Here is an 18,811-nt window from a genome sequence, read left to right as displayed (position 1 = left end):
AGTTGTTGTGTTTTTGTGTTCTTAGAATGAGCCATTTATATCTAGATAGGGAGCGGGTCCTCTCCATGCAGTCCGCCATGTTTCTACAGTAGCCCAGAACGGACGAACCAAACACTGTTAACTTTTCCTGCTTGGGCCAGAGTAGATAACGTTACTCGCTGCTGCCGTCGCCGCCACTCTCTCTCTTGCTTCACCACTCACCTTCCACGTACACACACACTCTACACACTGGCTTTCTTACAGCAACTGGCTCTAGAGAGGGACATTTGCATTTGCGCATCAGCTACCGTAGTTCTTCTACACGCTTGGCACACAGGAGAGGCTTCAGTTGGTTGCATTCTGCAACCTCACTGCTAGATACCCCCAGATCGTGCACACTGCTCCTTTAAAGCAGTGTTTCTATTTTTAACAAGAGTATGAGTCACGCCAGCAGCTAAACAGTACACCACAAGATGATTCTGAAAACATTTGAGGCAAGAAGTTTTTGCAAGTCCAAGTTAAGTTTCAAGTGTTAAGCGATGCAGGATCACGTTGAGAGTGCGTGCCACACACAGGCTTGCAGGCACTCAGACAAACCGTTTTGTTTTTTTCGGCTAAAGCTGCAAACAATAACCCCATACCTCTCTGAACAGAAATTGCGAGGCAAACCAGCAAAGGTCTCGGCGTCACTGAAACCCTCCCAGGAAACTCTAGTGTGAGAGGAAGCACAAAGCTCTGAGTGACTCAGTGAGAGGGACAAGGAGTTCTGAGAGAAGAGCAGGTTCACCTTCTTGGGCCAGAGGTCAACCCAAAGAGAGATAGTGGAAAAGATGAGAACAAGAATACAAGAGGTTACAAAGAAAATTGATCATTGATCACCAGGATCGGGCTGTTCTCATGTACCAAAGAGCTTGAGGAGGCAGTCTGGAACACAACAATGACTCATAAAACAAGGAGGGTTTGACGCAGAGCAGATGAACAAGATGAAGAAAAAACTAGAAGAAGAAGGCAAATCCCCACCCGGCCTCATTCTCCTTCACCGTCCACCCAACTCTTCCTCTTCCTATATTTACGTCCACATCTTCATGGTTGACTCAGTGTTCAGCTCTGCAGCCGCACAGCAGGAATGTTCTGGCTTCCAACCAGCGGGGGTCTCTGCGTGCAGCAGCATGTGTTTGTGGTTCTGTGTTTACTTACCGTCATGATCTCTCCCATATCCGCGTGGGTTTCCTCTGCTGCAGCTTCCTCCCACAGTCCAGACGTGATGGTCAGGTGAAATCTAAACAGACAGATGTGAAGCCTCTCCAGCTTCACATCTCATCTCCTAAATATTGCTATTAGATCATTAGCATAATGACAAAAAATCATAATTGTCAGGGTTTTTTTCACACATAAGTAGTAGAATTATATAATGTCTGATACGGTTTGTTACTGTGATTTCACGAGTGCCTCCCTCTGATTCAGTCCTTTCTTTTCATTTATTAATATCTTGTGCAAACCAGAAAAGGCAATATGCAAGTGAATGTCAAGTATGTCAAATGTTTTAGACAAGAAAGGCAGAACAGGTATGACTGTTAACTGTTAAGCTGATGACACCTATGTACCTCTGGAGCCTAATAATCACAGGAAACTAACAGACCATGTAATTGTCTCTCCAGGAGCCTGGATGGCTGAAATTGAATAAATCCAAAGTTATATTATTCGGCCAGAGCATTAAACCTCCCTGCTTACTTCTAGGGTGACCAGATCCCAACATGTGGGACTAAGAGTATGTTTGTGTGGGACAATATGGGACATGTTACCATGCACATCTACAGTTAATCTCTGTAGATAATCTCTCTATTTCAGTATTTCAGTATTGCATATGTTGTTAACCTGTATCCACCCCACCATCCTATCTGATTCCTGTATCTTCGTTGTTGCAAATTAAAAAAATATATAATAAAAAAGCTTTAAAGCTTAAGTCATTTGCTGTTTATGACATACATAAGTTTTTTTTTTATTTATTTGATTTTCATTCTGATGCAGACTTTCTTTTAAAAGCTGCTTTTTAACAGTGGATCAAAACACAAAGCCTGTCACTCCAGAAATGACACAGCATTTTGAGCAAACTGAGACTCCAAGGTGTTCACAGTGAAGTTTATTATTACATACAGTTGACGCCTACAGCACCAATAAATTATCACAAAAAGACATCTGGTGACATAAAGCAATCTCGAAAGTGTCAGATGGGTTGCTTCTTACGATGACAGATGGCACAAGTCAGCGAGAAACTGATGAAAAGATTCTGAAGATGGATTGTTTACTGCGGAGAGAAAGCTTTCTTTTGTGATTCAAGATAAGAAATCCTGTGGGTTCAAACATAATCTTAAACATCTCTGATATACTTGTCATAACAGTATTTTACATGTGCAACATTTATAACTGTAGCAATATAGGTTTTTATCAACCCTCTTGAATACATTTTCAATAAACCAAGAAAGAAACCATGAAAAATATCATGTTATATCTCACAATGCTGCCATAATGAAGTATCTGTGGTTTCATTTTTGGCATGTATTCTTATCAGTATTGTGATATTTATGCAACAACTAAAATCTTTTTGAGTTAAAAAAGTGACGAACATTTAACAGATGAACAAACATCAGAGAATAACAACACAACTGCTTTTCTGCGGATGGTGAAACTTTGTTTTGTCTCCTCTTCTCAACATCCTACAAGACAAAAGAAATAAAAGTCAACATAAATATGTCGTATTATTATTAGATACCAGAGAGACTTGACATATTTTAATGTTGATGTACTTGCCATATTTTAATGACAACAGCCAGAGGCATTAATATGACAACTCCAAAAAGTAGCACAGTTGCAAAAGTGTATAGTAGATAATCTGAAAAGACAAAATATATATTCAACATTCAATACCCCTACAGTATAATAATCAGTATAAAGGGCTGAATTTCAGATGTAAATGTACCGTGTGACCGTGTGTGACTTTGCTCAGATTCATCGATTTCAGGAGGTTTAGTCGAACCACTGCTGCTTTTCCGAGATGTCACTGAAATACACAAACAAATGCTTCAAAATCTTTCCAATAAACAAATTGAACAGTTAAAATCTCGTAAATCAAAATCCTCCTCACTGAAGCGTGATCTATTATGAAGCACTTCATGAATCCTGTTGCACGTCAGCAGATCCTCATTGTGCAATCCTTCGCATGCACAAGGAAAGTGAAGTGTTGTGCCCAAAGTGGCCAAGAAGGCAATTTTACATTCAGGATCTCCACCAAGGATGAGAGCTGGGTCCATCTGGGCGATGCATTCATCATTTTGGAAGTCACTGTCACTGCATTGTGCTTCTTCAGGGCTCCAGCATTTGGCTCGGAAGGTTTTTAACAGTTCTCTGTACGGTAAATCAGAGGAAACATATTTTAGGTGCAGGTGCTTTATGGGTGTTGAGGGAATATATGCACAGCACATTCATCATCTTTAACATCCTGTGACAGACCATTATTTAAATGATTATTCTACATTAAACAGGCTGTGGAGGAATACAGAACAAAGAGCCTTTCCAACTGCACCGGTGCTATATAAAGATTGTGAATGTGACATTTTCTTTTAATAATTGCCTTCTGACATTTTAGATTTATTAGATGCAAATTGGAGCGGTGCTTTAAAACACGTCCACTGTGACAAGCCAGTTTGGTAATGTCAGGGGTGGAGGCAATTACATTTACTCTTGCTACTGTAACAAGGTAGTTTTTTTGTGGAGGCCTAGCCTACTTGCACTTTTTGGAGTATTTTTAAAAATCTGTAATTTCACTTTTACTTAACACCCTGAGACCTGCGATCCCGACCGACTTTACTGTTTTTCAGAGGCTGTAGCAGGTTCAGTTTTAGAGCTAGAAGGTGAGCTAGTGAAGGTACAGGTATCATATGAAACTAGAAAACCTAAGAAATCCATTGGTGACAAACTTTTCTTGCTAGCTTGTCGGCAAGGAGGAAAAAAAACGCTCCAAATTTAGGCTAAATTTTTGAGAGGAAAAACTAGTATGGACATTTTCAAAGGGGTCCCTTGACCTCTGACCTCAAGATATGTGAATGAAAATGGGTTCTATGGGTACCCACGAGTCTCCCCTTTTACAGATATACCTACTTTATGATAATCACATAAAGTTTGGGGCAAAAACCAAGCAGTTTTATGTATGCAGTATAAATGTGTTATTTTCACCTATTCTAAAAATGGTGTGTTTGAATATTTCTGCATACTGGGGTCCCTAAACAGTCTTAGAATTACATAAATTGGGTATCACTGTAAAGCTGAGACTCTTGTGGATCCAATGAGCCTAATTGTATTCATGTGTAATGATGTTAGTCCCCATAGTAGCCATTTCATTGAAGTGAGATCATTTTTTATAATTTGACCTCACTGTATAAAATGACCTGTGGTGACCTCCAGGTTAATCACAGCCTCATGAACCATTACAACCACAAACTAGAGAACTGGAGCATTCAGAGGATGGATGGCTTTCCTAGGTAGATTGACAATAAGGTGGTTTTTGAGTGGTTTCCAGAACAGAAGTGCTCGCCATCTAATCGCTGAAAAATACAATTCTTGCAGAAATCTTCAAATGTCAAAAGTTTTTGATACCAAATCACAGCATGTTTTTTTTCTATGGTGTTCCTCAAGGTCTTGGTGTCTTGATGTTGTATTTAGGAGGTTTTATTGATAATTTCTATCAATTCTGGAGTGGAAAAAAATTGTTAAATTTAAAAGCAAATCTGTGTAACAAATGCTATCAACCCCAAAATTGCTGCAACAACATATGAGACATAATAGAGCATGGGAATGGCCATCATATACTTCTATTATTAAAAAAATAATTAATCAATTATTTCTTACTTCTGATTTATGACTAGAACATCTTGACACACAGTGCTGAGCTGCATCTCAAATTAATCTTCAGGTTCCCAGCTTTCAGATGATGTACACCACTTGTATGAGACATCTACTGTTGACCTGCTAACTCCCCCTAAGGACCCCCTGTACTCCCCCACAAAAAGATTAAAAAAAAAAAACGGGTCTATCATGGGTCTCATAGGATTAAGATAAAATAAGATAAGATAAGATAAGATATTCCTTTATTTACTCCCTCAGTGGGGAAATTTGCAGTGTACAGCAGCAAAGGGGATAGTGCAAAAAACAAGATGCATCAGCTAACACAGTAAAAAAAAGAGCTAAACAAAGTGAAACAAAATATGAACTATTTAAATAGAAGGAAGTATAAAAATAGGAGCAGTATATACAGTATTGACAATAAACAGACTATTAACAAAATTGCACAAGTGGAAAATGATATTGCACAGTGAGAATGAATGTCTGAAATTCCACCTGAAAATATCAGGTTATTGTTAGTTGTTTTGGTGTGTAAGTGGTCTACTGGGAGCAGTGCTGGTTTAACCTGGATTAACTACTATTTATCACACTGTACTTCGCTACATTTCAAGTTGCATCCGTTACAGAGTAAAAACAAAAGTGGAAAAAGTCCTGATAAACTATAGCCTATGTGAAAGGGAACAGAAGATAGAAGCAGAGAGGAAGCTGCAGGTGTGTCTGCGGCCACAAGGGGGCAGCGCTCTTTGTTTACAGTCGGTGGTCTAGACAGGTGACACACCGGAAATGATACGTTAGAAATGTTTGTGTGGACTGGTTATACTGGGACAGAGACACAGAGTGGACTGGTATTTGGGGATTAAAGAGTAGAGAAGTTGAACCAGAAGGACTTAATCAGAGCTCAAGACCTGCAGGGTGCCTTTCACACAGGTGAGTTCAACAACACACCTGAACTCTCCATAATGAGAGCACAACCACTTTGTTGCCTAGCAACACGTTGCTTGTGCGCGCTACACTAACCGGTAACATAGTAGATGCCACACGTATCTTCTGCAAATCACATCTTGAAACTTGCTCTCATTTATTCTGGTCCTGTAAATTTACATGTGAATTGTGGAAAGATGTCAATAATGTTATACTTGTTAACATTTTCTCAGATTTTGCACTGTACTATAGAAATATTATATTTGGTTCCTATGATTATAGTGACAAAGACAGTTATGCATTTTTTCTTATTAATTTAATTGTAATTCTCACAAAGTTCCACATTCACAAGTGTAAATTTACTAAAAAAAAAAGCCTAATTTCTTTGTATTTATGAAAGAAATGGATCTATATCTGTCAACAATTTCTTTCTCACAAAACAAAAAAGCAATGAAAACAATGAATGTATGCAATATCTTTAAAGTTTTTAAGTGAAATTATTGTCATACTCCCGCGTGGTCTTTTTTTGAATTTGATGTTGGTTTTGTTTCATTTCTGTTGTCCTTTTATCTTTGGCATAGCTCTTTGTTTATGTTTCTGCTATGCTTCTTCTGTACGTAAATGTTTTTAATGTTTTCTGCTGTTACTATGTATACTGTCATTTTGAAATAATAAAAAAAAAAAAATAGTAGATGCGACACTACATCATAAGTAATGGGACAAGCGTCCGCCATCTTGCCTGGGTATTTACAATGGCCACCTATGTGCATCAACCAACTGGTTGTCATTTGTTCAGCACCTAATCTGCTTTACCAAAAGCACCAACGAGACCAGAGAGGCTGGCATCACTTCCCACACGTCAGTATAGACTAGATGAGGGATGTGTTTTTTTACTTATGGGTCAACTAAAACTACAAAAAGTTAGTGAACAAGGTAACTTTACTGTTAGCTACCAAGCAACGGTTTTCTATGCGGTAAAAATGGAGTTTATATTGTTCACATGTCCATGTTGTCTGCTTTGGTCAATGTTTTATTCTACTGTTGGTAGAATAAGTTTCAGGCGGCGTTGTATAGTTTGTTTTATTTATTGTCATATTGGTCTCAGTCATCTAAGATTTGTTTAGTTGATTAGTAGTTTTTTATGCTTTTTTCATGCTGAATGACTTATTTCCAAGGAACTTATGAGCACATCTCTGGTAAACACAAGATTTAAAGTGGCGTTTTTGTGTGATTCTTTGTGGAGAAACTCAGTTTTACAGACCTGTGAATTAAATCAACTAATCAATTAGTCGACAAAATCATATGAGTGTTAGTCGACTAAAAATGTCTTTGGTCGAGGACAGCCCTAGTAGTTTGTACTAGCCACACTAGTGTTCAGCGCATCATTTTGGTCCAGATACAGTCTATGGTCAGACTGCATTATCTCGACAATTAGCCTGTGGTTGTGTGTGTTTCCCAGATGATGAATCCTAATGACTCTGCTGTGATCCTCCGACCTTTCCTCTTGCAACACCATGAGGTTGACATTTGTTTTTAAATTTGGCACAGACAGTCATGTCCCCCTCTGGGTGAATTGTAATAACTGTGGTGAACCCTAAACTTTTCATCTAGCGCCATCATCAGCTCAACATTTTAGTTTGTCTGATACCGATACTACAGAGACAGAATAGCCACATACCTGCAGTTCCTGTTCTTAACACACAAGTTAACTGTATCCTGGCAGATCCAGGTGCGGCCTCCACATGTGCCGCTGTGCAGAGTGGTTTTCATATCCAGGCAGGACTGATCTGAAGCCTCACACTCGCACATGGCCAGCATCTCTGCCACATTGCGCGGCATGCTGCCGTAGAACTGCTGAGTCATCAGCTGACAGCAGTCGCACTGTTGCGGCATGCACGCCTTAAGAACACGTCCTAGGTACCTGTTGCAAACTGGATCACTGAGACAAACTCTCATTTGGTCCAAGCAGGACGCAGAACCAAAGTGTACTGTAAAAAGAAATGCAGTGAATCAGTTTTTAGATTACAGAAACATCCCTTTTATATTGATTGAAATCAGTGCACCATTTTATTTCCTCATTACCAGTAGCGGCAGCGATGCTGGTATTGTTTTCACCTTGTCAGTCTCTGTGTGAGTCATCATGGCGATATGTGGTCCTGGAGTCACAGGTACATGATACAGGGGTTTCACGTTCGAGCAGGCTTTGGTTGCAAACAGTCCGTGTGGAGAGCAAAAGAGGTGGAACGCATCAGCCGAAATACAGTTTAGGAACCCAGCGGCTATCGTCTGACAATGATTTTGCTTTTTATTGGTTTAAAATTAGCTTGACAACTGGCTACTTGTGAAATAATCCGCTTGTACATGTCGTCGCTCAACTTCAACTCCAGTCTTGCATCTCAAGTTGCTAATCGGACTGTAAACAATGAGCAGCGCACGGAAAAGGAAGTCTTGCCTTGGCCTCCGAGATTGTACTTTGCCAGGTGTTTATATTTCTGTATGTCTGTCTGTCTGTCTGTGGACAGATTTTGTCACCACATGCAAATCACATGCTTTTCTTATTACTTAAATTTTAGTGCTACGGAGTGCAGCATATATGAGCATGAGGGTCAAAGTTCAAGGCGCAATGTTATGACTAAGTAGATGTGTGTATACTGCATGCAACAGTACGTATTTGGTAAGGGCAGCTGCAGTAGGTACTGAAGTAAAAAGAAAAAGTATGCGATTTGGAACCTACATCTTGCATGGTTGTGATGTTATTGCGTTGACAAAGTCTGTCTACAGACATTTAAACACCTGGCAAAGTACTCAAAACATCTTCTGTGGTAGATCATGTGTCTCCAGGACCACATTTTGCCATGATGACACGCACACACAAGGTGAAAACAATACCAGCGTTGCAGTTGCAGCTGGTAAATAATTACCATAGCCTAATAAACTGCTTGACTGCCAGTCCATCAGTGTGCTCCGCCTCTGCTGAGCCGCTGTGAGAAGAATAGGAATAATGATTAGCTCTTCTCCAACAAATACCAGTCTGCTCATTCAGTAGCACAATAGTGTTCGTTCACAGAGTACATGAGATCGCCTTTGGTAAACAAAAATGCAATTTCACCCATAAATGCTTATCTCAGAGACTACTGAGAATACTGCACCTGTCTTCTTTTGGCATTGTGTGGCCAGCGCTTGTATAGAGTCACATAGCTCCTCCTCCTCCCAGGCACATACACACCCGCGCTGCGAGGGTAATTGGTCCATTACGGTCTGGATGGTCAAGTTACAGCCCTTTGAGCCTTTAATTTGGCACCCTTCATCTTGAATAACACAAACACAAGAGGGAGGCAGAAAAACTGGATTTTCCATAAGCGAGCAAACAGGTGTCCTATATACCTGCTGCTCCGATTGTCCCTCCTCTGATGGCTTTTTACATGCAGACAACATAAAATTCAATATCATCATACGGCATTTGAATGTCAAAACAGAAAGGCAGTTGACGGCCTATTTATTTATTTCTATTTATTTAGTTATACAAACTTTGCTCCGGGCTATTGCCTCAGTTATTACATTTAAGCCATACACCAAGAAGTGCAATTCAATTAAGTAGCCTCATGTCCTGAGCCTCCTGAGGAAATGAAATCATTACTTATTTTTTTATGCCACTGGAAAACATAAAGATAACACCTTGTTCCAATACCCCGCAGCAGAAAAGGTAAATTGGAAATGTGTCGTATTTACCCTCACAGATGCCGCCGTAAAATGCCTCTTCGCTCCACCTGCATAGATTTGATATGCAGGTTTCCACAGCAGCCAAACAGTCGGAGGGTAGAGGTGAAATGCTGATGCTGGATATCTGAGGAATCACAATCCCTGAGACACACGCACATTACAATCATTTATGTGTTTATCTTGATTTTTATGTGAATGTATTGCATGATATTCGTCTACACACCAGTTAAATCTATTTAATAATTGTCTTAAATACAATTACAAGTTTAACATCACTGATTGTAGACTGCATATGCATTATAGACAACAAGACATGCAGCTCTACTTTAAATCCTTAGTTTTAGATTCCCTGACAATGCACATCAACATAAAGATGAGTGGGTTTTACTGTAAAAAGTCAGTTATTTCATAGCAGTGGTTGACTTACCAAGTATGACGGCAGCTTCCAGACTTATCAGTTGCATGATAGCTGTTGTAAAGTTGTCAGTGGACAACTGAGGCTCTCCGGCAGCTGATCTGCTTCTCTCTTTGGCGTTGGTACTTAAGCTGGGAAACACCACCCACAGTCAACAGGATGTAACACATTTACCGGAGGCTGCTCCGGGTGCCATATAATGAAATGACACATCGTGATTCAAGAACAAAACAGACTTAAAGGAGAAACAAAAACAAATCTTTTGTTCTGTTTTCTTTCTGAATGTATTTAAGGGTCTTATTTTTCTAATCTCCTCTTAACTACCACATTTGGTTGTTGATTTGGGATCAAAATGTTTTTGCAGCTGCAACAAATACGATATATTTACATAAATAAGGTGTGATGGGGATTACAAGGAGTGCAAGTCTAGTGCTGATTTAAAATCCCCAAATAAAATATGTGTCAGTAGTTTCTAATAAAAGTACTTTTTGTGTGACTAATGTAAAATGGCTTTAATCAATATTTTTATATTAACAATGGATCATATGACTAATTGTATGTGAAAGTGGACGCTTGTAGTGATGAACCAACAGACAATTATTTCTCAACTCTGCAGATCCTCTCCTACATACAAAGTGTTTTATTCTCTTTCAGCTCATTGTTTTGGTTTTTACAGCCCGCTACTTCACCTTTTTGGTTCAGTCTCACAGTTCTCATCAACCTGTTTCAAGTTGTTTTCCGAGACCTAAAGCTGCTACAAAGGAGGGTGAATGTTGGACTTAGATTCACTTGGTATAATTGTCAACATCCTGACTCTTTATGTCTCATATTCACTTGGTTTACCAAAAACATGACTCCAAATGAATGCTAATGTTGCTCTGTGTCTGCTGGATGTGTAAATAGGCGACTGTTTGCTAACAAGTTAAACATACAGTATCAACTTAAAGCAATATATAATATGTCAGTGTTTAGAGCTTGTTTCTGCTAATCCTAAATGGCAACAAATTTCAGATTTTTGTAGAATTAAAGCATACACGTATTGATTTTTTTAATTTTGTTTATTCCAAAAAAAGTGGACTGGATGTTACTGTACTCTTTGCAAATGAGCAACTCCCGTGCACCACTTGGAAACATTGTAAGACTTTCTCATTGGTGGCTACATGGCATCAAAGTCTTCATTTTAATTCTATAAATTTTCCTGAATCACATTTTCTCAGTTAGTTAGTAGAGTAAGATCTTCTCTTGCCTCTGGTCCACCCCTGCCATGAACTTAAATGCTACTGGTGCATTGGTGGTGTATTGCTATTTGTTGTTATGAGTTGTGAGAGATTAGACCCAAATCAATCAGTCAGTCAGTCAAAACTTTATTACAGACTCGTCCAGATAAAAGACAATTTACACATAATAGATTATATGAAAAAGCACAACAAAAACTTGTTGTTTCAAAAAGAATATAAATCAGTGTCCTACAAAGAGACAACTAGACCAATGTCTCCACAGCTTGGATTGATAGCATCTAGTACTACACTTTGTGTTTGATACACCCAAGGGGATTTCGTTATCAGCAGTAGGTGATTTAAGCAGAGAGCGTGCCGGGGGGTTGTTTGAATATATTAGTCTAGTCTGCCTGACTTAATCATATTTATATTATTTTCATTGATCCTTTATCTGACTGAGGTTTGTACAAATTAAAATCTAGTACACCGACCGTGGCTCTGAAATATGATTAGCCTAACCGTGCTGCGTATTTATAAATCCACAGCGCTGTCCGTGGTGCTGAAGTAGCAGACAGCTTTGTATTGTGATTAGTATTGACTCCTGCAGCCACAAACATTTCACTTGCACCACACCATCAGGGTCTCTTCAGCAATATTCTCACAGCATCATTTAAAAGTTACTTGACATCTCTGTAATCTTACTATTCTGTAGTTTGACTACAAATGTGCAGTGTAAAGTGATGTACAATATGCTCTGAACAGAGACATCTTCACTCTCACTGTACGTACGCTAAACTCACGTAAGAGAAGGTTTGCTTGTGCATACATCACATGGCATTGCCTATGAATATCTTCATCATTTGTTCTGTAATAAAATGTCCCAAGATATTTTACCTAAGTACAGACACTGAGATTATTATTAGACAATTTAAAATCCGGACGTTTGAGACATGTGTCCTCTTTATTTCTAGAGATCATGACAGCACTCTTACTGGCAACACTGTATGTGATATCATGCTCCACACCATAGACAGAACATACAGTAAGGAGCTGCTGAAGACCTGGCATCAGCCCTCATGGCTTGCTCATTTCTTTTACAAAGGAAGCAAAAAGCATACTTGTATTTTGCATTAGTGAGCTTGTTGTACTCAAGCAGATGCCCTTGTCTGTGTCTACCTGCCACAGGCCATGAGTTAGTGGCTTCAAAGGCTGTAGAGTGATACGTATTCCAGTCAGGCCTGATGTTATGAGTCTGATTTGTATGCTTGTAGTACTGTAGGGCTTACAGCCTTCATTCAAAGCACTCACTATATCACTTTACATGGAGCAGATATCACTCCTATGCTTCACATCCTTACAGTTAACATCACTACACATAATTGCATCTCTAGGTAGACGAAGGATTTATCCGTATGAGCATAATAGGCTAAGGTGTCTTCCTTTTTGAGGGTTGACCAGTCCAGTTTTTCTGTGTTGACACAATTTCCATTTCTGGATAGCACAGGTAGATGTTCAACATTTATTGACATAGCAACAGGTAGGGCTGGGGGAAATGACCAAGCCAACTTCCTGTATCCTGCAACTCCAGCTCCGCTCAACTGGACTAGCTTTTATCCTTAAAGTGACGAACCGCTCCTCTGAGCCGCTCATCTTTTTAATTAATTATTAACATTTCTTTTAACTGTTTTAACGTTTTAACGTTTTAAAATCTTAGCGTTTTAACGTCGGTTAAAGGTTAAACGGTTAATTATTAACATCCCTAGTATGAACACTTGTTGCTGCCCCATACAGAATGCGCATCAGCTGTACTAATACAATGTTCAAGCCACGACGTAAGCGGAAGCACTTTGCTTGACAATATAAAAGTATTATCTTGACAGAACTGAGCCATATGATTGGCAAAGAAGAAGTTCCTGTCTGAGATATCTGCATTCATATCCCCAATGACATTATACACTAGAAGAAGTATTGCTTTGAATTAAGGAATTGATGAAGGCAGGCCTTTATTTAGATATTCATCCTGATTCTGATGGCATTCATAGGGTGTATACACATTTAGAATAAAGACTTCCTTGTCATTGTGAGTAAACTGTATTGCAATACACCAGTCGGCACTAAGCCTAACCCCATTTATTGACGAGTCAAGCTTCTTATTCCATAGAATAGCTACACCCCCATCCTTCCTCTGAAAGTTATCATTGAGAGAGTTTAGTTTCTCCAAGTCTTGCTTCGTTAAAATGTCTCTTGCATATATAGTGTGTCACAGTTCTCCAGACAGCGAGTGAGCCAAAGATAAGAGACAGCAGGAAATAAACAATGTAGTACAATATATACTTTATTGATAAAAAGATGTGCAGGGATACAGACGCTGAGGAAAAAACAACTAATTAATACACTTTGAAAGCTCACTAGGACAGAAACATCAAGTCAAGGAACTAAAAAAGTCTAAAAAGGTCAAGCTGAGGACACATGATGAGATGGACACTGGATTCTGGAGTTGTTTCGATACCGATACCATTACTGCTCAAAACTCAGGATCAGGTATCGGCGAGTACGCCAGTCTATGCACCAATTCGATACCATAATTTATGCCACTGGTAACTGCTGTTTGAGAACAGCGAAGACGAACTGATTGCAGGTAGTTTGTTATGTGACAATAGCAAACAAAAACAGTGCGTTGCTAGTGGAGAGTGTAACGGTAGTCAGAGCGAGGAAAATGGAATCGGTATTCGGAAGGAAAAAATGGTATCGGAACATCTCTACTGGATTCACATTAAAAAGTGTGTTTCCAAAGGAATGGATAAATAAGTAAATAAATGCATACATACATACTATGATTGTCAACATCCTGACCCCTCCCACCCGGGACACAAACTTTTTGTAACACTGTGGTCCATCAAGACCAAAACCACATGGCACAAGAACAGTTTCTTCCCGACTGCAGCTGCTCTCATCAACAAAGCGTTACATTAATACCCTTTTTTTTGGGGTTACTATCCCTGCACATTGCACATATTCTTTGAAATTTATACTGTGAACATTTGGGCTTTGTCTGAAATTGCATACTATGCACTACATACCCAATATGTGTACTATCGTTCAACATACTTCTGTGTGAATACACAGTAGTATGTATCTTTACGGACGCACTGAGCGGTAATTTACGTCGTCACTTCCTGAGAGCCTCCTTGTCGGTTGGAGATGCGTAACCATGGTAACCCATGCCAACCTTGCGACCAAAACGATGATTTGTGAGAATCAAAGTCTGAACTAATTTAAAATATATTTTACACCTAGCAAAGTGAAATCTTATGCTTAAACGTAACTTGAAGTGTTGTCAATCAAAGTCTGCTATGAACGTTGTCTTCACGACCGCATTGCATTGTGGGATATTATGCCACTGTGGTGTCCAGAGTTTACAATACTGCATACATAATGTGCAATTGACCTACTATTGGTTTCATACTAACATTTTTGACGTACTAAAAAATCTCACATACTGTTTTAGTGTACTAAATAGCATGTTAGTGTGGACGCAACGTTGCACATTCCTCGGTCAACACTTTGGACAAAATAGCATCTTATTTTATATCCATGATTCTTGACTTTTACATTGCTTGTTTTTTTCTTTCTTTTTTCACCTTTTCTCTTACTGTATTTTGCACCAAAATTCCTTGTTTGTGCAAATCTTAGAACTTGGGAACAAATCTGCAAATGCTACTTCACCGACTGATTAAAATTCTGCAGCCATCGACTGTATGAAGTTAAAATCCAATTACAATAATTAAAAGTGGCATGCTGGTCATGCTGAAAATGTGTCTTTTTTCTATTGATGCAAAACAAAAACAGCATTATCAGTGAAAACACATGTGTTGACAAGGACTGTCACAATTTTGAATAAAAAAAACTTAGAATTAAATGTTGCTGCACAGCATTCTGTTGGGGATTTGTAATTATACAACAAATACACAGCATGACTGTCAAAAGCCTGTAAAACCAAACACCATTTTGTATCATAGTCATTAATTAGCAGAATTAAGTTGGCCTTTATCAACAAATATAAACACATTCACTGGTGTAATTATTTTTGAAGATACAAAAATAACAAACTATAGTGTAAGCATTGACAAAGGGGTGAAATTATACCGAAAGCCATAGCAGAAATTTACATTACAAAATATATGCAAATTGTAATGCAATAACTATGTTGTAAACTGTTCCTGTCTGGACAACGATGGACTGAGGAAGAGGAGTAAATGCTGATGCATCATAGTACATTGCTGTTTGACACAGTGTCTTCTAAATACCACCACTAGTGGGCAATAATCTCAGATATTTCCTGAATATGCAGGTGGCTTTAAGGATAGCATGTTTCAAAATAAGAAATACAATGTGAAAGAGATATCTTTGATTTGCAAAGATCCCACATTCAAGAATCAACAACAATCCTGTCAAACAGTCCAGCGTGTGACCAACTGAATGATGTAAATATGGGGTTACATTTTGAAATCAGTAATAGTCAGTTTAAAATTCACAAAAATATAAGGTCTGTCAAATAAAATATTTAATCCCGATTAATCGCGCATTTTTTTATCTGTTCAAAATGTACCTTTAAGTATTTAATACCCTTATCAACATGGGAGTGGACAAATATGCTTGCTTTATGCAAATATATGTATATAGTTATTATTGGAAATCAATAAAGAACACAAAACAATGACAGATATTGTCCAGAAACCCTCACAGGTACTGCATTTAGCATAAAAATGTGCTCAAATCATAACATGGCAATCTCAAGCCTCACAGGCAACAACAGCTGTCAGTGTGTCAGTGTGCTGACTTGACTATGACTTGCCCCAAACTGCATGTGATTATCATAAAGTGGTCATGTCTGTGAAGGGGAGACTCGTGGGTACCCATAGAACCAATTTTCATTCACATATCTTGAGATCAGAGGTCAAGGGACCCCTGATCTGGCCATGCAAGTTTTTCCTCGCCAAAATTGTGTGTAAGTTTGGAGCGTTATTTATCTTCACTCTAGCTTTAAAACTGAGCCCGATACCACCTAAAAATTGCAAGTTGTGTTAATGTGTTAGTAGCGTTAAAAAAATTGCGTTAACGTTAACGTTAACTTCCCTAAAAAATTTCAATTTGCATAAATATTAAAACTACTAACATTTAGAAATCCACTCCCATCAACTAATGCCCCAAATAAAACATTTGGAGCAGAGTTTAACAAGCCGACTTTTGACTAATTACAGTCTGACTCATCAACAACTACAACTATTGAGCCAATGTGTAGCTGATAGAAACTTTAATTATGCTTTTCCTGTCTTTGTTTCCTGTCATTGTGACATTACGGTGTTTGTTTTCTTGTTTGTGTAATTCTTTCACATTACTTATTAGTCTTTTCCTGATTGCTCTTTCAGTTTTATTTATATGTTTGATTAGCTTGATTGGACAAGAGATTTCCACCTAAACGTTGCTTATTATGAACAGTAAATAACAGAGGCGCTACCTATACTGCTGATTGCAATGATGATTAACACTTGTTTTGGGATTTTGCATTAATTTGATGAGTATTTGCTGTGCCGTATGTTAGTGGATCTATATTCTATGACACATTTCCCATGTGAACTGGTGCATTAAAATTCAACCCATCTACCTCATTGTCTCACAGGGATTTGCCCTGATGAAAAGGTCTTCGGGCAGAAAGCTTGTCTTTGTTATTAAATTTGCATGGAACAGTGTGAAGAAGCTGTTTTAATATTCTTTCTCTCATTATTTAGTTTTTTTTATTTCTGCCTGCACAGATCACCACACAACACCACGCGCTCAAAGCTGTCTATATCACTAATGAATCAGAGCCTGTGGTTTACAGTTTGAAGATGCAAACAAAGTAAATCTTGCACCTTTTAAAACTTGACTTGGAGTTTGCTCTTACTTCACCCATATGCAGGCCAATTAGCTGCAGTTACATTTAAATATGTGCTGGCTGTAAATGTTTAGAAGTATAATATATGTTCAGTATCCGTCTTTACAGATATGTTGTGCTTTTATCCTCCATCAGGGAACTATTCAGTTTGCCTCAAACAGCTGACAGTAGGAGAATATGTGGTGGAGTTTCACTGTCCTTCCTAAAGTATTACTTATTATGAAAGAGAAACATGAGACTGGAATGTCGCACATTCAGTCCTTGGACTGTATGAACAGGATGAATGTTAGTGGAGAAAGTACCTCAGCACCACCATTTAGATGCCCTTGAGCAAGGCCCTTAAACTCCGATGGCTTTAGTGGAGCTGCTCAGTGGCAGATAAGACCGTCGTTGTGCTGGGAAGCTTCCAGGTATGATTAAAAAAAAATGAGGGTCCAGTATTTGTAACAGCAATATATACTGCAGTATTTTAGCAACTGTGAAAGTTCATCATTTATGCTAACAAATTCATATGTTGCCATATTGAGCTATTTTTTCTGACCTAATATAGATTTATTTAAATAATCAGTCTAGATTTCATTGAATAAAAATCAAGCTTATTGAGGAGTTAGATGCCTCAGCAAAGATGGAATGCAGGGTTTTGCTGTAAATTAGAAACAGTTGACGAGGGCTTGGTTAATAGCCAACACTCTTGTCAGTGTACATGCTTGAAGACTGACATTGTGGATTTATATCACTAAACATATATCTGAAGCACATTTCAGGACATTTCTTGATTGCACATTGTTTGGAATTAGTATAGAAATTAGCTGTCAAAGTTAATGTATTGATAACGCGTTAACGCAAATTTGTTTTAAGGCCTACAGACATGCCCACTTTATGATAATCAAAAAAAATCATAGTCAAGTCAGCACACTGACACGCTGACAGCTGTTGTTGCATGTTGGGCTGGAGTTTGCCATGTTATGATTTGAGCATATTTTCTATGCTTAATGCAGTACCTGTGAGGGTTTCTGGAGAATAATTGTCATTGTTTTGTGTTGTTAATTGATTTCCAGTAATAAATGTATACATACATTTGCAATCAATTTGCTATTAATCGTGATTAACTATGGAAAATCATGCGATTAATCGCGATTAAATATTTTACTCGATTGACAGCCCTAATAAAAATACGTGGCATCCACTATTTTTCCGACAGGATGGTGTCTCTTGGGCTCTGAAGCTGTCAGTAAAAGGTGACTGACAGAAGCATTTCGGTGCATTTCAAAAGGGACCTTTTCAATGGACCATTTTGCCTTGGTGCTATTCATAGCAGGCAAGTGTGCAGCTACAATATAAAACATTCACAAGTCTACTTTTCTGATGTTGTTCAAAACAAACTCAGTGTGTCTTGTAAAAGAAAGAGTCTTCATAACGAGGCCCACCAGGACACATTCATGCAGCTATCATGCAGGATGTTTATGATTGACTGGGCATCATGTCCATACTGTTTATGCACAGAATAAATAAATAAATAACAGTAAACCAATAAATAAATATGAATAAATACTGTCAAAATATCACATTTACAATACAATAAAAGGATCCATGTACAATTAAAACCATGTCACTTAACCCATATATCATAAAATACATAAGGTATGAGTTATTAAATACTAAACATTCATGCTTGATCCGGTCTGTTTGTTATTGTGTGTCTCGCTCAAGGAGAAAGCCTCATTCTGA

At 38.4% G+C, this 18,811-nt stretch overlaps 1 protein-coding gene across 1 annotated transcript; it reads right to left on the bottom strand.

Moving 5' to 3' along the window:
• Positions 1–831: 831 nt before the first annotated feature.
• On the bottom strand, positions 832–10,014 carry gfral (GDNF family receptor alpha like). The gene is made up of 11 exons (XM_037782505.1): positions 9,944–10,014; positions 9,526–9,657; positions 8,946–9,104; positions 8,718–8,777; positions 7,475–7,784; positions 3,122–3,381; positions 2,957–3,037; positions 2,784–2,869; positions 2,623–2,693; positions 1,177–1,258; positions 832–903 (listed from the first exon to the last, which is right to left on the bottom strand). The coding sequence occupies exons 1-11, from the start codon at positions 9,978–9,980 to the stop codon at positions 832–834; spliced, it is 1,350 nt and encodes a 449-aa protein (XP_037638433.1). The 5' UTR covers positions 9,981–10,014.
• Positions 10,015–18,811: the final 8,797 nt, after the last annotated feature.

The sequence above is a fragment of the Sebastes umbrosus genome, chromosome 10 (genome assembly GCF_015220745.1).
Source record: "Sebastes umbrosus isolate fSebUmb1 chromosome 10, fSebUmb1.pri, whole genome shotgun sequence".
Lineage (NCBI taxonomy): Eukaryota > Metazoa > Chordata > Actinopteri > Perciformes > Sebastidae > Sebastes > Sebastes umbrosus.
Note: the sequence above shows the minus strand (reverse complement) of the source record. Positions and strands in the feature narration are given on the sequence as shown.

Bases quoted from the DNA above. Each gene is read 5' to 3' on its own strand.
- gfral (XM_037782505.1), bottom strand. From the start codon at position 9,980: ATGCAACTGATAAGTCTGGAAGCTGCCGTCATACTTG. The intron at 2,694-2,783 runs GTACATCAACAT...TTTGTCTTGTAG, and splicing joins TTGTCATTAAAATATGGCAA to GATGTTGAGAAGAGGAGACA. The intron at 904-1,176 runs GTAAGTAAACAC...GTTGTGTTCCAG, and splicing joins ATATGGGAGAGATCATGACG to ACTGCCTCCTCAAGCTCTTT.